The sequence below is a fragment of the Sapajus apella genome, unplaced genomic scaffold (assembly GCF_009761245.1).
Source record: "Sapajus apella isolate SASKATOON/1434 unplaced genomic scaffold, GSC_monkey_1.0 scaffold63, whole genome shotgun sequence".
NCBI lineage: Eukaryota > Metazoa > Chordata > Mammalia > Primates > Cebidae > Sapajus > Sapajus apella.
The window spans coordinates 7,286,468-7,308,382 of record NW_022437003.1 but is presented as its reverse complement, the minus strand read 5'-3'; the positions used below and the strand labels follow the sequence as shown (position 1 = coordinate 7,308,382).

Genomic DNA, 21,915 nt, shown 5'->3' with positions numbered 1-21,915 from the left:
CCTAACTGAAATTCTACTACACACAACAGATTTGACATAATGTTGGTTAATGAGGAAAGAATACAAAGACGATGATGTGCAAGAGGACTTCAGTTTACTGAATGTCTAAACACCTCACCTCAAGCTTTGATCACTCCTTTTTTTTTTTTTTTTTTTTTTCTTTTTTTTTTTTATTTTGAGATGGAGTCTCGCTCTGTAGCCCAGGCTGGAGTGCAGTGGTGCGACCTCGGCTTGCTGCAACCTTCACCTCTCTGCAACCTCTGCCTCTGGGTTCAAGTGATTCTCCTGCCTCAGCCTCCAAAGTAGCTGGGATTACAGGCGTGCACCACCATGCCCGGCTAATTTTTCTGTATTTCTAGTAGAGATGGGGTTTCATCGTGTTGGCCAGGCTCTTTTTGAACTCCTGACCTCGGCTGATTCACCCGCCTCGGCCTCCCAAAGTACTAGGATTACAGGCACAAGCCACCATGCCTGGCTGATCACTCCTATTTTTATTTACCAAAAGGTAATAGTAAACTATAAAGTCTCTCAAGATCCTGAAGATGGAAATGCTATATAGCAAAAAAAAAAAAAAAAAATTGAATGGATGAGTATCTACTACACATACAACATGTCCTGAGGCCTGCAGAAGAAAGTAAAATGACCAAGTAAAAGAATATTATTTTTCAGGGCTGGGTACAGTGGCTGATTGGGAGGTCAGGCTGGGCAGATCACCTGAGCTCAGGAGTTTGAGACCAGCCTGGCCAACATGGTGAAACTCTGTCTCTACTAAAATTACAAAAATTACCCAGGCATGGTGCTGTGTGCCTGTAATCACAGCTACCTAGGGAGGCTGCGGCACAAGAATCACTTGAACCTGGAAGCCACAGGTTGCAATGAACCAAGATCGCACCACTGCGCTAAAAAGAAAAAGAATATTTTTCAAACATGTAACCTAATGACTAAAGTAAATCCAATCTGTGTACTCGTGAACTTTAAACACAACAAAATTGCAGACAGTTTAAATAACTAAATGCTAATGAAGTCTTACCTTTTCTCTTTTGGCCTGAAAATCTGTGACATCTATCCCACTCCTATCAAGAGGCTGAAAAAAGAAAATACTATTAGAATAGATGGGGAGTTATAAAAAATATATATATAAATTTTTTGAGACAAGAGTCTCACTCTGCCTCCCAGGCTGGAGTGCAGTAGCATGATCTCGGCTCACTGCAATCTCTGCCTCCCAGGTTCAAGCAATCCTCCTGCCTCAGCCTCCCAAGTAGCTGGGATTACAGGCGTACGCCACCACGCCTGGCTAATTTTTGAATGAAAAATATGTTTTAAAAAGGTTTAAAACTCAACTTACAGAATTCAGAGGAGAAGAAACAATGGATGGAATTCTTTTTGCATCCTGTTAATGGTGAAAAAATAAAATTAAGATTTTTCACTAATATCAAGTTTTGTCACACTCCTGTATTAATTGTGATTTTTAAAATTTACCGCTAAAGGGCTTGACATCTTCTCTAAAGACTGCAATATTCGTCGAGCTGTTGAACTGGTCACACCGTAAGATTGTGCACTGAGTTGCTTAGCTTTCATCTGTCTTCTAACTGGTGCCTATAAAGTAAACCCTAGATTATTTGTTGCAACATAAAATCTAAGGCACATATTTCATGCAATGAAAATATTTACAAAATAGAATAGATGTCCAAAGTGAAACAGGATTTAATATGTTAACAGCAATTTATCTCTAGGTGGTATCATTAAAAGTTACACTTTTTTATGTCTTTATCGGAAATTCAATTCTCTGCTGGAGAAATCACCTTTACAATAATAAAATAAGAGAGCATGCATCATTCTAAAGAAAAGTCTGTCAGTTACGTCACATGGGATAAATGGGGCAACTGAAAAAAAGTTCTAGTATCACCTTAGATCCATTTATCCATAATATTTAAATCAAAAAACATTAAATTATTGAAAAACAAATTAAAATATCAGTTATCCTAAGCATTAAATAACATTTAATTAGAGTAAATTCCAAGATGGCTAAACAAAGAGATGGCAGATTCTACTGCAATGAAATTGAAAATTTTAATACTAATGACTTGTTTCTCAAAAGTTAGTATCACAAAAAGAGTATTTTAAAATAATCCGGCTATTTCTTAACACATGACATTTAAACTTCTGAAAACCAGAGTCTGGAAAAAACCTTATAAAAAAATAGGCAAGTACCCTTTAATAACTACAATAAAAAACACTTCCTTTTCTCAAGAATGCTTTATAACATTCCAACAAGCGGCTACCATGAAAGCAGTAATTTAGCAATAATATTTTTAACACATTTTATTACAACCAATATATAATCCACTTTTTATAAACAACTTCTAACATCTGAAAAATTGAACTACACTATAAATACTGTTCCTGTATCAGACAGCAAACATTCGCTACATTTTCAGAGTAGCTACAGTATGCTACTTTAGTTATTAAGAACTTAGTGCTTATTAACAACTGCTATCCAACCAGAAGCTTTGGCAAAGATGAGGAAACATTAAAATATCCCCCAGGAAAATATGACAGTCTGTCTTGTCACTAATCAATAAAACGGAACTAAATTAGAGAATCTTTAATATAAAGTCTCCCAACTCTCATACTCTAGAAAAGAAAAAGCAAGTAGATTTCATTCTAAATGTCAATTATAAATATTTGGAACCCTGGGTTGAAAAGGATTCTAAGAGTATGTAAGGACTTAGCATTAAAGCTATATGACTCAAAACTAGCAGTAAGAGAGGAAGTACGCCCATACTCTACACTTAAGACTATTCTATCAATCACAGGCTTACCTTATTTTAACTTCTACTAACATGCTCAACTATTTTAACTATTTTTTCTTCTTTTTTTCCTTTTTTCGAGACAGGGTCTGAGCGCTGCTGCCCAGGCTAAAGTGCTGTGGTATAATCATAGCTCACTACAGCCTCAAACTCCTCTCCCATCTTGGTATCCCAAAATGCTGGGATTAAAGGGATGAGTCACTGTGTCCAGCATATTATGACTATTAAAAAAAATATTTTAAGAGTACTATAAGCTAGCTTAAGCTTTAGGAAAAGCTCTGTGTGTACTTAACACCATTCTGTTAACCCCTTCATTACAACAGAATGCTGTCCTCCACCAACACTCAGAAATAAGTCTCATAATTACTGTTAGTTACACATGGGAGAATCATCTAATTAGGAAAGCAAGTACAACATCTAAAAACGAGACAAAAATCTTCAAATACTGGCATTTCAAAGTCATTGCTGCCAATATACGTACATAAATACAAGTGACTTTTGTATACTGAGCTTGTATCCTGTGACACTGTTAAACTCACTTATTATTAGTTGTGGTAGCTTTTTTTGTAGTTTCTTGGGACTTTCTATGTAGATAAGCATGTTATCTGTGTATAGGAATAATATCCTTTCCAATCTGTATGTCTTCATTTCTCTTTTGTGCCTACTGCACTGGCTAGCACCTGCAATATGATGTTGAACAGTAGCAGTGATAGCAGACATCCTTGCTCTCTTTTTCACACCATTAAATATGATGCTAGATGATTTTTTTTTTTTGTAGATGCACCTTATCAGGTAGAAGGCTCTCATCTATTACTAGGTTTGCTGAAAATTTTTATCATGACTAAATGTTGGATTTTTAAAAAATATTTTACGTATCTATAGAAATGTTCATATAGTTTTTACTCTTTAGATTGTTCACATGGTAAATCCCATTTCCCTTCTTTTTTTTTTTTTCTTGAGACAGAGTCTTGCGCTGTCACCCAGGCTGGAGTGTGGTGGCGTGATCTCAGCACATTGCAACCTCCACCTCCCAGGTTCAAGTAATTCTCCTGCCTCAGCCTCCCAAGTAGCTGGGATTACAGGTATGCACCACCGCATCCAGCTAATTTTTTGTATTTTTAGTAGAGACGGAAAGCCAAGTTGGTCTCAAACTCCTGGCCTCAGGTGATCTGCCTGCCTTGGCCTCCCAAAGTGCTGGGATTACAGGCATAAGCCACTGCGCCCAGCCTAATCCCATTAATTTTCAAATACTGAGTCAACCTTGCCTTCCCAGGATAAACCCCACTTGATCATGATGTAGTTTCCTTTTTAAATTTGTTGGATTACATTTACAAATATTTTTGTTGAGAAGGTTTGTGTCTATAATTCATGAAAAATAATAGTCTGTTGCTGTCTTCTAATGTCTTTGCCTGATTTTGGTAACAGGGTAATAATGTTGGTCTCATAAAATGTAATGGGAAGTGTTCCCTACTCTTCTATTATACGTAAGAGTTTGTGTAGAATTGGTATTATTTCTTTCTTAAATGTTTCGTAGAAATCATCAGCAAAGCTATCTGAGCCTGAAGCTTCTTTGCTGGAAGGTATTTTAAATTATGAACTCAATTTATTGAAAAGATAAGACTAGCAATGTTAATTAAATGGAACATCTGAAAAAAAAAAAAAGAAAAGACTATTCAGGTTATATATTCTTGACTAATATCCAATAACATGTAAGTTTTATGTATAAGTCTAAGAAAATATGTTCAGTATGTGTATGATGAACACTACAAAACACTGATGAAAAAATTTATGAACCAACTAAATGGAAAGATATACCATGTTCACGGTTTAAAAGACTCAATTTTGTTAAGATGTTTATTCTCCTTAAATTGGTCTTCAGACTCAAATGCAATCTCAATCATGATCAGGCAAGCTGGCTCATATCTATAATCCCAGCACTTTCCCAGGCCAAAGCGGGTGGATCACCTGAGGTCAGGAGTTCAAGACTAGCCTGGACAACATGGTAAAACCCCTGACTCTACTAAAAATACAAAAATTAGCCGGGCGTGGTGGTGCATACCTGTAGTCCCAGCTACTCGGGAGGATGAGGCAGAACTGCTTGAACCCAGTAGACGGAGGTTGCGGTGAGCTGAGATTACGCCACTGCACTCCAGCCTGGGTGACAGAGCAAGATTCCATCTCAAAAAAAAAAAAAAAAAAAAACAATTCCAAAATCCTAGCAGACTGTAGAAGCAAACAGGCCGATTTAAAATTTTTATAGAAAAGCAAAGGACCTAAAAAAATAGCCAAAACAAGCTTGAAAAAGAACAAAATCAGAATACTCATATCACTTAATTTTAACACCTACTGTAAGCCTGCAGCAATCAAAACAGTGCAGTGTTGGCAAAAGGAAAGACACACACATCAGTGGGGGAAGAGGGGAACCCAGAAAATCCAGAAATAAAACCATGTGAACTGGATTTCAACAAAGGTGCAGGTTGGGCGTGGTGGCTCATACTTGTAATCTGAACACTTTGGGAGGCCAACGTGGGAGGATCACTTCAGCCCAGGAATTCAACAGCCTAGACAACTTAGTGAGTCCCTGTTGCTACCAAAAAAAAAAAAAAAAAAAAAAAAAAAAAAAAAAAAAATTTAGCTGGGAATGGTGGTGCACGTGTGTGGTCCCAGCTACGCAGGAGGCTAAAGTGGAAGGATCACTTGAGCCCAGAAGGTTCAGGTTGCAGTGAGCCATGACTGTGCCACTGCACTCCAGCCTGTGTGAGAGAGTAAGACCCTGTAACAAAACAAAAACGGTGCAAAAGCTATTCAATGAACAAAGAACAGTCTTGTTAACAAATGGTACTAGAACAACTGCAGGCCCATATGTCTTTAAAAAAAAAAAAAAAAAAAAGGAATCTTGGCCAGGGACACCTGTAATCTCAGCACTTTAGGAGGCTGAGGCAGGAAGACTGCTTGAGCCCAGGAGTTGAAGATCAGCCCGAGCAACATACTAACATCCCCATCTTTAATTTTTTTAAAAAACTTTTTAATTTACAAAATAAAAATGAACCTTGACCAATACCTCATACCACACACAAAAACTTACTAAAAATGAATCATAGGCCTAAATTAAAACCTAAAACTACAAAACTTGTGGAAGAAAATGTAAGAGAAAATCTAATGTGGAATGAAGTAAAAATGTCTCAGATATGTCACCAAAAGCATGAAACCATTAATACACACACGCACACACATGTGCCTACTGAATGTCTTGGTAGCAAAAATACACACACACACACACACACACACACACACACACACACACACACAATGTCATCAAAAGTAAAACTTCTGCTCTTCAAAAGACACTGTTAAGATAAACCAGAGAATGGGAGAAAATATTTGCAAAACATGTAACAAAGGACTTATACCATGAAAAATGAACTCTCAGAATGTATTAATAAGAAAATAACCCAACTTTAAAGTGGGTGGAAGATGTGAACAGATACTTCACGAAAGATGATAGTTCACCAAAAAATAGGCTGATAGCAAATAAGCACCAAATAAACAGATGAAAAGACATTCAACATCATCAGTCATTAGGAAAGTACAAATTAAAATCACAAGTTGGGGTTATCACTACATGCCAATTAGAATAGCAAAAACAAACAAAAAAAACCTGACAATACCAAGTACCGACAAGGATGCAGAGCAACTCTTACATTACTGGTCAGAATGCAACCTGGTACCAGCCACTCTGGAAAACTTTGGCAGTTTATTATAAAGTTTACTGTATACTTACCATACGATCCCTCAATCCAACTCCTAAGTATTTGTATTTACCCAAGAGAGATGAAAATGAATACTCACACAAACATTCATAGCAGCTTCCTTCATAATTGCTAAAAATTGGAAACAACTCAGTGTCTTTTCACTGGTGAATAATAAACCAACTGTACTAAACATACTACTTGGCAATAAAAACTAACTATTAAAAGATACAAAACCTTTGGTTGAATTTCTTCACTTCAGAAAAGAAAAAGAAGAAAAAAAAAGATGCAAAACCAGATGGCTCTCAAATGCATTATGTTACGTAGAATAAGCCAGACTCAAAAGGCTACGTATGATAAATGTATAAGACACTCTGGAAAAGCCAAAACTACAAGAAAGAAGACAGATCAGGGGTTGCCAGAGGATGGTAGGAGAAGGAAGGGTTGACTTAAGAGATGCATAAGGTAACAATTTGGGGTGAATGTCTGATTAATATTTTGATTGTAGAAGGGGTTATACACACAATAATGTGTTTTGTTAAAACTCAAATACTCTAAAACAAGGGTAAATTTTAGTATGTGTAATTTTTACCTAATCTAAAAAAAAGAATCATCACATTTCTTGAGATACACACATATATTTAATACATAAAATGTTTACTCAGGTGTAAAATAATATACCATAAATGAAAAAAATATGATCTACAGCTCTACAGCTACTAATTTCCCCAAAGAACATTATAACGAAACTCATTTTTTTTTAGTAATTTATTATCAAGTTACAGTGAAAGAAAAAGGTCATCAACCCTTCTACTGGAACCTACCTGATAAGGTGTATTTCGTAGTTTAGACTGTCTTACAGCAGCTGCTGCCCCACCATATGTTGTTTTTCCAGGATAAAAAGGAGAATCTCCAAGCTGACTGGTCTTAAGGATTGAAGAATTCCCAAGTGACTGCACAGAAACACAATGATAAATTATAAGCAATATGAACCCAAAAGGTGTAGGCTGCAGTGAGCTAAGATTGCACCACTGCACTCCAGTCTAGGCAACACATAAAGACTCTGTCTCCAAAAAAAAAAAAAAAAAAAAAAAGAAAGAAAAAGAAAAAAAGAAAATGTAAGCAATAAACACTCAAAACTAATAGGATTACATCCAACCCCGTTAGTACTCACAGGGGAAAGTGTTCCAAAGGCAGACAAGTTGAATGCTGGTTTTTTTGAGCTGGTGGCAGTGTGCTGTGAGAGTGAGTGAGAACGTTCAGCTTCTGGGGACCACAGAGGTGGCAATGAAGTGTTCTTTGAAACAGCTATATCTAAAACAAAATTACATAATCCATAGTAATAACACCAATACAAGATCCTAGATTTTTATAAATACAAAATAAAAATTACAACTCAGGAAAAAAAAAAACCCATAAAATTTAATTTACTGCCCAAATTATATACTACCACGTCAAGAATACCTTTATCAGAAGCTCTTGAAGAAAAACCACTGGTAGTTGAGATGTTATCATCGTCGTGCTGCGAGGTAGAATCTTTAATTTCCTTTACAAGGGAAAATCCCGAACTGCCAATTGGGAATGCCGAGGATGTAGATGGCTGACAATGTAATGCAGGGGATTCCAACATGGAGAAATTCAGATGACTCCGATGAAGAGAAGGCCTTGTTAACACATCTGGATAATTTGAAGCAGTACTAGTTGTTGAAGGTTCTTAAAAGAAAGCATTAATATTATGAATATACAACTTAGAGCAATACACTACCACAACAAAAATGGTTTTTACTTTAAGAAAACAAACTACAGTATATAACAGCTTCAATTCAAACCACTAAGGCCTCCCATAAGCCCAATGTAACATGGTTGTAGGCAAAACAAAGTTTCAACTAACTAAAATTAATTTACCTTGTGTCAAAATATAGCTCAGAGATCACATACAACTTGAACAGTGACTATACGACCTGCCCATAGAAGAATAAAAGCCACATAAGCAAACTCGTAAAATAGGCATAAGTCTGTCCTTCCAGATATAACCCCTAATTAATATGTATATCCTCCCAGATATTCTGTATGCATATTTTCCCTAAAACAATCATGTTATGCATCCTGCTCTGTGATTTGTTTCTTCATTTACCAAGACAGTCTTGTTTCTACAGAGCATTCCTTTTAAAAACACTGTGTCAGGCACAGAGGCACACATCTATAATCCCAGCTATTTGGGAAGCTGAGGCAAGATCACTTGAGCCAAGGAGGTCAAGGCTGTAGTGCAATATGATCACATCTGTGAACAGCCACTGCATTCCAGCCCAGGAAACACAGTGACATGCTTTCTCTTAAAGAAACAAAACTGCATTGTATTCTATTATATCTTTGTAAATATTTATTCAATTGTTTTTCCAATACCCCATCAAATATACATGCGCTGTCATGTGCATACTTTTAAGAATATTCTTTCAGAGAAATATATAGTTCTCCATTTTATGTATGAGAATCATGAGGAGAAAAGTAAACAAATATTTCTGAGCTATCCACAAAAAATATAATTCAGTACATGTGAAGTTGAGCCCATAAATGAGCTGAAGCAGTTATATGTGGAATTGCTCTGTCACAGCCAAACTGCATGTTCATTTTTGCTTATGACAGATATTAAATTGTGATTCAATGGATTTCCTGACCAAGTTATATTCCAGATGACAAAAGACATTTCTCCCACAATCTCCAACACTGGGTATTAACCTTTTCTGATTTCTATTCAATCTAATATGCCAAATGACATCACTGTTTTTTATTTGCATGTATTTAAATAAGAGGGGTTTTGAGCATCCTTCCCTATATGCATTGGTCATTTACATTTCTGTTATTGATGTAGTCTCTCTTAATAAGATTAATAAGAGCTAATTTTTTTAAACTAGTAAGAGCGATGTGATACGATAAAATAGTTGTTTTTCTCCAGTTTTTTGATGGTGTATTTTTTAATACAGAAAATAACTTGTATCTTATTTAGAGTCTTATCATTCTGAGACTATAAAAAATAAAAAAATAACTTTTACCCACATTTTGATAGTTGCTTTTATTTCAATGTCTCATCTTGACTCCCATCTGACACTAGTTACAAGGCAGGAGTAAAGGAGGGATTCAGCTTCACAGTTTTCCAAATGGTTAGCCTGTTTATAACCTAAGGTAATCTTTTAAATGAGCCATCCTTTCCTCAATCATTGAGAAGCCACTGTTACCACATGCTAAATCATACTAAAACCACACTAGCATACTCAATGATAGAAGACTGAAAGATTTTTCTCTAAGACCAGAGGCAAAGCTTCTCACTTTTCCCACTTCTATTCAACATAGTATGGTAAGTTCCAGTCCAAGCATTAAGAGAAGAGAAATAAATAAATGACATCTAAATTTGAAAGGAAAGAGTAAAAAATCATGTTTGCAGATGATAAAATCTTACATGTAAATAACAGTAAAGATTCAGGCAAAAAAGCTGTTAGAACAAATTTAGCCAAGTATAGGATACAAAAATCAACACCAAAATAATTGTTTCTATGCACTAACAATGAACAATCTGAAAAGTAAATTAAGAAAACAATTTATAGTAGCACTAGAAAGAGTAAAAGATTTAGGAATGAACCAAGGTAAAAGATGTGCACGTGGAAACTACAAAATAGTACTAAAAGAAATTAAAGAAAACATAAATAAATGGAAAAATATCCCACGTACATGGACTAGAAGACTAAATATTGTTAGTATGTCAATACTATTCAAAGCAATCTACAGATTCAATATAATCTCTATCTAAATCCCAAAGACATTTTTTGCAGAAATAGAAAACCCATGCTAAAATTCATGTGGAATCTCAAAGAACCTCAAAATGCCAAAATAATATTTAAAAAGGACAACAAAGTTGGAGGTCTCATGCTTTCTTATTTTAAAACTTATTACAGAAGTGCAGTAATAAAAACAATATGGCACTGGTGAAACAGAACAGGAGGTGGGATGCAGTTTCTCCTTCACATATTTTTTTTCTTCTCTTCACAAAACCCACAAGGCTACCTCGCTGATGTCACACTATACTAACCCTGAGGCTTTAGTCACACAAAGAAAACAGCCAGTCTTCTGAGCTCTTACAATGTTTAACTGTACCTTTTAAAGAATTCCAGGAATTGGTCTTAGGAGATCCAAAATCAAACCAAGGTTGCAGAGAGTCCACCTCAGGAAGGAATGCTAAATAACTGATTTACATCATTTGTGGCCACCGGCCAAACCATTAGGTGGTCCATTACTCAAGATAATCATCACAACCAGATATGCTGCCTTGCATACCCTACCCTGCAGGTGCTTTGCCCAGCCCAGCCTGCATACCTTATCCCGGATGTCAATTCCTGAGCTTTGCCTAATTAAAAAAAATTCCTACTGACTTTTTCCAGGAAGCCAGGAAGAGGACCCTTGAGCCTCATCTTCACTGTCTCCCTTGTGCTCAAGCACAAGCCCTGAAATATAAGACCTGTCTGGGAAATCTGCTTGGCTCCATCTTAATTTCTATTACATGGAGAACCAAAGAGCCTGTGGTCGGCAATAGTACCATAAAGACAGACAATATAGACCATGGAAGTGAATACAGGGCCCAAAGATAAACCATCTTATGTGATCAAACAATCTTCAACAAGGATTTCAAGACTACTCAATGGGGAAAGGACAATCTCTTCATTAAAATGTTTTGGAAAACTGGATATCCACATGGAAAAGAATGAACCCTTATCTTGAATGACGCATAAAAATTAAATGGATTAAAGATCAAAATGTAACACCCAAAACTAAAAAACTTCTAGAATAAAACAATTTCAGGACATGAGATTTGATAATGATTTATTACATATGACACTAAAAGCGCAGGCCACAGAAGCAAAAATAGACAAACAGGACTATATCAAGCACAAAAACTTGTATGCATTAAAGGATGTAATCAACAGAGAAAAAGGGCAATCTACAGGATGGGAGAAAATATCCTCAAATCATATATGTGATACTGGATTCATATTCAAAACATAAAAAGAGCTCCAAATCCCAGTTAAAATGGCTTTCATCAAAAAGGTAGTAACGGATGCTGGTAAGGATGTGGAGAAAGGAAAATCCTTGTACACTGTTGTTGGTGGGAATGTCAATTTAGTACAGCCATTACGGAGAACATCATTGAGGTTTTTCACAAAAACTAAAAATAGAACCACAGTATGATCCAACAACCCCACTGCTGGGTATATATCCAAGATAAAGGAAACTAGTATATCAAAGAGATAATCTGCATTCCCATGTTTATTGCAGCACTATTCACAATAGCCAAGATACGGAATTAACCTAAGTATCCGTCCACAAATAGGACAAAAACTGTGCTACATATACACAATGGAGTATTATTCAGCCATTAAAAAAAAAAAAAAAAAAAAAAGAACTGAACCCCGTCATTTGCAACAATATAGATAGAACTGGAGGACATCACATTAAGTGAAATAAGTCAGGCACAAAAAGACAAATATCATGCTCTCAAATGTGGCAGCTAAAAACAAAGGACTCAGGCCAGGCACAGTGGCTCACGCCTGTAATCCCAGCACTGTGGGAGGCCAAGGCGGGCGGACCACCTGAGGTCAGGAGTTCAAGACCAGCCTGGCCAACATGGTGAAACCCTGTCTCAATTTTTAAAAAAAAACGAAGGACTCAAAGGAACTCATGGAGACAGATAATAGAATGATGGTTACCACAGGACAGAAGGATGGTGGGGAAGGGGGGATAAACAGAGGACACAAAAATACAGTTAGGAGGAGTAATAGCTAGTGTTTGGTAGCATACAGTATAGCAAATATAACTAATTCATTGTCCATTTCAAAATAGCTAATAAGAGTGGAATTAGAATGTTGCTAACACAAATAATAAATTCTCGGAGTGATGGATATCCCAATTACACTGATTTAATCAGTACACACTGTATGTTTATATCAAAATATTACATGTACTGTCTATATATGTACAAATATTATACATCCATAATAATTAAACATAAACCTTTAAAAAAAAAAAAAAAAAAAAAAAAAAAAAGGTAAATCTAAGCAAAAAATAAAAAAGAATTCCTACAACCCCTTCCCCCCCAAAAAAGAACCTGGTTAAAAAGTGGGCAAAGAACAAAAGTAAGCATTTCTCTAAGATTGCAGACAAATGGCCAAAAAGTATATGAAAAGATGCTCAACATCACTAATCATCAGAAAAATGCAAATTAAAACCACAATGAGATAACATTTCATACCATTAGGAAAGCTACTAACAGGAAAAGGGAAAATAAATGCTGGTAAGGATGTGAAGAAATTGTACACTGTCAGTAGGAATATAAAACAGTGCAGCCACTACAGAAAAAGTAATTTCTCAAAAAGTTAAGGACACAATTTCCTTATAATCTAGCGATTCCACTCTGGGTATATACCCAAAAGAATTGAAAGCAAGGTCTCAAAGACATCTGCAGACTCATTTTCACAGCAGCATCATTCACAAGAGCCAACAGGTAGATGCAATCCAAATGTGATATATCCATCCAATATAATATTATTCTGCCTCAAAAAGGAAACTGTGACACATGTCACAACATGAAGAACCTTGAAGACACTATGCTAAGTGAAATAAGCCAATAACAAAGACAAGCAACTGTATGATTCATTAGCATGAGGTACTTAACAGAGACAGTACTATAGAACTGTGGCTGGCAAGGGCTGAGAGAGAGGAAATGAGGGGGTATTGTTCAGTGGGTATAGACTTTCAGCTAAATGAAAAAAAACTTTCAGTTAAGATGAAAAAAATTCTGAGATGAAAGGTGGTAATGGTTATGCAACAATAGGAATATACTGAATGTCACTGAACTGTATGCTGAAAAACAACATAAATTGTATGTTTCATATATTTTACTGCAATTCAAAAACAAATGTTTCCATCACATCAAAAATGACCACGAGTTTTTAAAATAATTATTTATAAAAAATTCCACTTAAAAAATCTGATAGAATATCTAAATTTGTTTTATATACAACAATTTCTTATCAGGCAGGCTCAAGTTAACGGAGATACTGTCTGGGGCTTAGAAATCCACTGGTATAGGTATTTAAACCACTTAGCATTTAAACATTATAAATATTTCAATTTCTCTGCAATCAGGATTTACATACACATAGGCTGAAATGTTTCTCAGGGTAGCAAGTATTCCAAGTGGTATTGTAGTATATTATACAATGAGAATGCTTTTTACTTATCCCATTCTCTCATCCTTACTACATCAGTTTCTCCTATAGGATAAAAGTGACACGATAATCTTCTAACTCTTGGTAGACATCAATTAAATCTAGTATATACAGAAACCACAGAGGAAAAAGAAATCCAATATGGGCCAGGTGCAGTGGCTCATGCCTATAATCCCAATGCTTTTAGGAGGCTGAGGCAGGAGAATCACTTGAGACCAGGGGTTCAAGACCAGCCTGAGCAACACAGCGACACCTCACCTCTATTAAAAATTTTTACAACATAGCCAGGCATGGCAGCATGTTCTTGTAGTCCCAGCTACCTGGAAGGGTGAGGCAGGAGGAGACTGCAAAGTGAGTCACACACGTGTTTGGTTTCCCCGTGCATACAAAAATTACGTTTACACTACACTATAGCCTATTAAGTGTACACTGGCATTATGACAATAAAAACAATGTACATACTTTAATTAAAAAATAATTGCTGGCCAGACACGGTGGCTCATGCCTATAATCCCAGCACTTTGGGAGCCCGAGGCGGGTGGATTATGAAGTCAGGGGTTTCAGACTAGTCCGGCCAACATGGTGAAACCCTGTCTCTACTAAAAATAAAAAAATTTAAAAAATTTAAAAAGTCAGCTGGGCATGGTGGCGCGCACCTATAATCCCAGTTACTCCAGAGGCAGAGGCAGGAGAATTGCTTAAACCAGGGAGGTGGTGGTTACAGTGAACCGAGATCTCGCCACTGCACTCCAGCCTGGGCAACAGAGCAAGACTCTGTCTCGGGGTAGAAAAAATTGCTAAAAAATGATAATATGCTGAGCCTACAGAAAATCATAATCTCTGAGCTGGTAACAGGTCTTTGCCTCAATGTTGATGGCTACTGACTGATCAGGGTGATGAGTATTGAAGGCGGGGGTGGTTGTGGCAATTTCTTAAAATAAGACAACAATGAAGTTTGCCACATCAACTGATTATTCCTTTAACAAAAGATTTCTCTGTGGCATGCTATGTTTTTGATACTATTCTAACCGCAGAATTTTCAAAACTAGTCAATTCTCTCAAATTTTGCTGCTGATTTATCAACTAAGTTTATGTAATACTCTAAATTATTTTATATCTTAAAAATGTGCAAAGTATCCCTACCAAGAGTAGATTCCATCTCAAGGAACCACTTTCTTTATTCATCCATAAAATACAACTCCACATCCATTCGAGTTTGACCATAAGATATCACAGCAATTCAGTCACATCTTCAGACTCCACTTCTAATTCTAGTTCTCTTTCTATTTCCACCACATTTATAGTTCCTTCCTCCACTGAAGTCCTGAACCCCTCAAAGTTATCCATGGGGACTGGAATCAATTTTCTCTAAACTCCTACTCATGTTAATATTTGGACCTGCTCCTGTAAATCACAAATGGTTTTTCTCCCCACAATTAGCCTTGACTTGAAACTCAACGAAGGTTCTTAGTGTCATCTAGAATGGTCAATCTTTTCCAAAAGGTTTTCAATTTACTTTACCCACATCTATCTGAGGAATGACACTGACAGTGATAGCTATATGAAAGGTATTTCTTAAACAGCAAGACTAAAAAGTCAAAAATGCCTCCTTGATCCATGGCTGCAGAAGGACATCGTATTAGCAAGCATGAGAACAACATTAATCTCCATGCACATCTCATTAGAGCTCTTGGGTGACCAGAGCTCTAGTACCAATGCACGTATTAGAAAGGTTTTCACTGTGACAGTTCTGTATATCATATAATTCTAAGATCTCAGTGGATAAAATAATAAACATTCAATTTTACACTCACATATCTGTAAGTAACCTGCAGTTCAGCTGATATTAGCTGAATTTAACTGAGCCAGGCTGGATTATAAGATTAACATCAATTCTCCATCATTTCTGGGTTTATCTACCTCCTAAACCAGCTAAAAGGTCACCATTCCTGATGACCTTCAAGGTGATGGGGCATCCAGATGCAGACACTGATTTACAATTCTCCCCAGCTGAACTCAACCAATCTCATTAAAAGGTTGCAAACAATTTCATCTCTCACACTGGAAAAAAAAAGTTATTCATTTCACAACATCATGCTTTGTTTCTATTATTGCAAAAATTATTATTCTTTTGCAAATTTATATTAAATGTCTGTTAAGTCATTTGTGGTATAGTATTACTTGAGATGAATGAATACTTTGAGACTTCAACACAGGGCTACAAAAAGTTTTGTAAGCATGTATTTCAAAATATGTAGTGAAAGAAAAAATAAATATACTGAAAGAAACATACACTGAGAGATAAGTTGGGCTTCATCAAAATTAAAAACTTGTGTTTTAAAGGATAGGATCAGCTGGGCACATTGGCTCAAGACAGTAATCCCAGCACTTTGGGAGGCCAAGGCAAGTGAATTACCTGATGTCAGGAGTTTGAGACCAGCCTGGCCAACATGGTGAAACCCCATCTCTAATAAAAATACAAAAAATTAGCCGGGCATGGTGGCAGACGCCCGTAATCCCAGCTACTTGGAGGCTGAGGCAGGAGAATTGCTTAAACCCAGGAGACAGAGGTTTCAGTGAGCCAAGATCTCACCACTGCACTCCAGCATGGGCAGCAAGAGCAAAAACTGTCTAAAAAAAAAAAAAAAAAAAAAAAAAAAAAGATAGGACCAAGAAAACAAAAAGGCAACTTAGAGAAAATATTAATAAATCATATACTGATATGGGACTTATAATCAGAATATATAAAGATCTGTTACAATTCAACAATAAAAAGACAAGTATCTCAATCAGAAATGGGAAAAGGCTGGGTACAATGGCTCATACTTGTAATCCTAGCCCTCTGGGAGGCAAAGATTTAGGCTCACTTAGGCCAGGAGTTCAAGACCAGCTTGGGTAACATAGCAGGACTTCATCTCTACAAAAAATTTTAAAATTACCCAGGCATGGTGGGGCTCATGCCTGGAGTCCAGCTACTCAGGAGGCTGAGGTGGGAGGATGGCTTGAGCTCAGGAGTTTGAGGCTGCAGTGAGCTATGACTGTACCACTTCCTTCCAGCCTCAGCAACAGAGCAAGATCCTGTCTACTCCTCTCTCACAAAAAGATATGCAAATGGAAAGTAAGCACATTAAAAGGTGCTCAACATCATTAGTTGTCAGGGAAATGCAAATCAAAACAACAAAGAGAGGCCACTAGGCCCTCTAGGATAGCTACTATCAAAATAAATGGAGGCCAGCCGGGTGGCTCATGCCTGTAATCCTAGCACTCTGGGAGGCAGAGGTAGGCTGATCACCTGAGGTCTGGAGTTTGAGAGCCGCACATGGTGAAACCTTGTCTCTACTAAAAATACAAAAAAAATTAGCTGGGCGTGGTGCTGGGTGCCTGTAATCCCAGCTATTTGGGAGGCTGAGGCAGGAGAATTGCTGGAACATGGGAAGCAGAGGTTGCAGTGAGCAGAGATCATGCCACTATACTCCAGCCTGGGTGACAGAGCAAGACTCTGTATCAAAAAATAAATAAAATCAAATCAAAATCAACAGAAAATAAGTGTTGGTGAGGATACAGAGAAATCAGGACCTTCATGTACCACTAATGAGAAAGATAAAACATTAAACACAGAATTATCACATGGCCCACCAGTTTTACTCCACAAAAAAGCATGCACATGGCCAGGCACAGAGGCTCACACCTGTAATCCCAACACTTTGGGAACCCAAAGTGGGCAGAATGCTTGAGCCCAGGAGTTTGAGACCAGCATGGGAAACATGGCAAAACCCCATCTCTACAAAAAAATACAAAAAAAACTAGTCGGATATGGTGGTGCATGACTGTAGTCCCAGCTATTCAGGAGCCTGAGGTTGAAGGATGACCTGAGTGTGGGGAGGGTGAGGATGCAGTGAGCTGTGAACACGCCACCCTATTTCAAAAACAGCTTGCATACCAATATTCATAGCAGCATTATTCCTAACAGTCTAAAAGTGAAAACAACCCAAATGTCCAACTGATGGATGGATAAATCGAATTTGGTTTATCCACAGAATGAAATACTGTCCAGAGGGAAAAAATGAAGTTCTGACACAAATATGAATGAACCTTGAAAACAATGTACTAAGTCAGCAGTCCCCAACCTTTATGACACCAGGGACCAGTTCTGTGAAAGACAGTTTTTCCAAGGACAGTGCAGAGAAGGGGAGGTGGTTTCGGGATGATTCAAGTGTCTTACATTTACTGTGCACTTTATTTCTATTATTACTACATTGTAATAGATAATGAAATAATAATTATACAACTAGCCGTAATGTAAAATTAGGGGGAGCCCTGAGCTTCATTTCCTGCAACTAGACGGTCCCATCTGAGGGTAATGGGAGACAGTGACAGATCATAAGGCATTAGATTCTCACAGGGAGCAATAAGGAGCACAAAACTTAGATCCCTAGAATGCACAGCTCACAACAGGGTTTGCACTCCTATGAGAATCTAATGACACTGGCGATCTGACAGGAGGCGGAGCTCAGGCAGTAAAGCGAGCAATGGGAAGCAGCTGTAAACACAGATGAAGCTGCTCACCAGTCCTCCTCTAACCTTCTGCTGTGTGACCCAGTTCCTAACAAGTCAAGGACAGATACTGTTCCGTGACCCAAGGGTTGAGGACCCCTGTACTAAGCAAAAAAAATCAGTCACAAAGCTCACCTATGTGTCCATTTATTAAAATGAAATGTCCAGAATAAGCAAAGCCAAAGAGAAAATGGATTAAAAAAACTTCAAACCTTTAAAGTCTAGGGTCACTTAACTGCAAGATTAATGAATAGCCCAGTTGAGCTTGTTCCAAAAAGGGAAGGAGCCAATTACAGTTATGTAATACTCAAATTCATGAATTGTGAGAGGCACTAACACAGTCTCATTTAACAATTAACATTAGGCCAGGTGCAGTGGCTTGGGCCTGTAATCCCAGCACTTTGGAAGGCCGAGACAGGTAGATCACCTGAGGTCAGCAGTTCAAGACTAGCCTGGCCAACATGATGAAACCTCATCTCTACGAAAAAATACAAAAATTAGTGGGCATGGCTCATGTGCCTATAATCCCAGGTACTCAGAAGGCTGAGGTGGAGGATTCGCTTGAACCCCGGAGGCAGATGTTGCAGTGAGCCAAGATAACACCACTGCACTCTGTCCTGAGCAACAAAGCAAGACTCCGTTTGTTTTGTAAAGGGGGGGGGGTGGAATTAACATTTATACAGGCTACCTTAGTACTAGGATCTATTTTAAGGGCTTCACAATTACTCTTTTTGAAACAACTTATGAAGATACAGAGAAGAAAATTTATTATCTTGCCAAAAGCCACATGACTCACTGGTGATGTGAAAATTAAAACTCAAAATCCAACATCAGAGCTTGCACTCTTAACTGATACAGTTTATCGACCTTTCTTAATAAATTACACACTGATAAATAAAAAAAGACATCCAGTTTGAACCTGATTATCACCCTCCTCCCATATGGTTTACTTACCACCTGATTAGGTTTACCATAACAAGGTAATGTATTGAAAATTAGGGCATGAAAACCTGTAACAAAATAGCCACATTTTACTTACCTTCTGTATTACTGACTGCTGGCTCAGGTGTAATTCTCCCATCAGTAATGTTAGAGCTGTCCTCATCGGCATATATCAGATGGTCCTCTTTATTTTCTGGCCAGCGTGGAATCTCGCTTGTGTCTGTTGAACAGCTGCACACATCTTCATTCTTGTTGAAGTATCTTTGTAGCCATCCTGGCACAATATTCTTAACAGATTCTGTAACCCTGCTAAGAATGCCCTGTTGGGGGAAAAAAAACACATTATGAAAGTTTTAGGAATTTATCTTTTTAAAGTAAGTACCTACTTACTGAAAGCCATGCCAAGCAAAACACAATTGTTTCCAACAAGTTTGCTAAAAATCAGTTTCTAAAGTTCCTGCTGACATAATGGTATTTTACGAATTCCATGGATGTGAAATTCTTTCTTTCTTCGATATGCATACATAAGCCAGTGATTGTTCCAAATGGCTGTATTACTCTAATCCTTCAAAAAAACCTGAAAGGCCATCAAATAAGCAATATCAATTTTAGATTTACTAATAAAATATGTAATAAACATTTTAATCTCAGAGAAAAGGCATTCATTTTTTCCCAGTATATTAAAACAACATAAACAGTACTTTCAACAGCTTTCTTAAGCACTTATTTTACTGTACATTCTTTAAGAAAAATAAAAGTTCAGACAAATAGAAACGTGAAGGGCTTAAAAAAAAAAAAAAAAAAGGAAATAAAACAATTAATCCACCTGGGCGTGGTGGCTCACACCTGTAATCCTAGCACTTCGGGAGGCCCAGGTGGGCAGATCACCTGAGGTCGGGAGTTCGAGACCAGCCTGACCAACATAGAGAAACCCCGTCTATACTAAAAATATGAAAAATTATCTGGGAGTGGTGGCACATGTCTGTAATTCCAGCTACGCAGGAGGCTGAGGCAGGAGAATCACTTGAACCTGGGAGGCAGAGGTTGTGGTTAGCCCAGATCGCGCCATGGCACTCCAGCCTAGGCAACCAGAGCAAAATTCTGTCTCAAAAAACAAAAACAAAAACAAAATCCAACAAAAATAAACTCAAGAAACAATCTAAGGCCGGCGTGGTGGCTCATGCCTGTAATCCCAGCACTCTGGGAAGCCGAGGTAGGCTGAGGTCAAGAGATCAAGACCATCCTGACCAACATAGAGAAACCCCTTTTCTACCAAAAAAAAATGGAAAATTAGCTGGGTGTGGTGGCACGCACTTGTAGTCCCAGCTACTCAGGAGGCTAAGGCAGGAGAATCGCTCGAACCTGAGAGGTGGAGGTTGCAGTGAGCTGAGATTGTGCCATTGTACTCCAGCCTGGCGACAGAGCGAGACTGTCTCAAAAAAAAAAAAAAAAGAAAGAAAGAAAAGAAAAGATGTGAAATTTCATTACAAAAAATGTTGGCTGAAAATATGACAGATAAATTTTATTATGGTAACTTTTAAAGGGAGAAAGGGAAAGTAATGTGGTATAATAGCTATCAGTATTATATTTATTGTATTTTGGTTATTGCTAGGCACTATTCTAAGCAATTTAGACATTGTTCAGTTTAATCCTCACCTAATATTTGCACTTTATGGATAAAGAAAGACAATGAAGTTAAATAACTTGCCCAAAATACAAACACAATTACCACAGCACATCTAAGATAGAGTAAAAGCATGGACTTTAAGATTGCCAGGACCTAGATGAAACTTGAGGACCTCCCTGTACTTTGATTTACTCTACGTAAAATAAGAATAATACTGCCACCTATTATTTATAGTAATTATAATGAAAATCAAACAAGATACTATGAAGGCATGTATCAATTTACAAGGTGTAACAGAAACATACTGATGACTTTTTTAACAAGGAAAAAAGCTGGCAATAAACAAACTGAGGTAAGGTAATCAATTTTAGGCAACAATTTCTTTCACAAAGCAGATTTAGTAGGGTTTCAGAGAAAGAGTCAAAGAAAGGAAAAAAATGACTCGGTAGGTAAGGAAAACAATAAAGTCAAGGCAGAACATATAAATCTACCTAGAAAGGAAACTCAAGACAGAGGCCTTAAAATAACCTGCCAACAGAAAAAAATGGAAGACAACTCTGATATAAGCACCTGAATTGTAATTTCCTTACTATATGAAAAGGTATAGATAACAACTGGGACGCATGCAGTTATTGTTCCATGTACTGTCCAAATTTTCAACAGAACTACAAGGTAAGCTCTCTATCAAACACACGAAGCCAAGTTCTAGAACACTCACTACTGAACGACACAAATTCATTGTTCCCTTTTTCTTTGCTAATATTACACAGTATTAGTTACTATGGAAAGAAAGACTATATACCTACATAAAATATTTAATATTTGTAAAAACACACCTAATAATAGTTACTTATCCCATTTCCATACTTCAAGACTTGAGAGACCTGTGTCATACCAGATAGAACGCAATGGTACATGATCATAGCCCACTGCAGCCTCAAACTCCTGGGCTCAAGTAA

General features: G+C 37.2%; 1 protein-coding gene across 3 annotated transcripts in view; it reads right to left on the bottom strand.

Annotated features, from left to right (window-relative positions):
- NUP153 (nucleoporin 153) overlaps window positions 1-21,915 on the bottom strand; it is an 80,093-nt gene that overhangs the window by 46,758 nt on the left and 11,420 nt on the right. For all 3 annotated transcript variants that reach the window (XM_032247648.1, XM_032247649.1, XM_032247650.1), the window contains exons 2-8: window positions 19,427-19,649; window positions 8,024-8,272; window positions 7,734-7,873; window positions 7,384-7,512; window positions 1,480-1,596; window positions 1,346-1,390; window positions 1,031-1,084 (exon numbers count right to left, since the gene is read on the bottom strand). In XM_032247648.1, coding sequence (XP_032103539.1) covers window positions 1,031-1,084; window positions 1,346-1,390; window positions 1,480-1,596; window positions 7,384-7,512; window positions 7,734-7,873; window positions 8,024-8,272; window positions 19,427-19,649 — 957 coding nt within the window. The remainder of the gene's footprint in view (window positions 1-1,030; window positions 1,085-1,345; window positions 1,391-1,479; window positions 1,597-7,383; window positions 7,513-7,733; window positions 7,874-8,023; window positions 8,273-19,426; window positions 19,650-21,915) is intronic.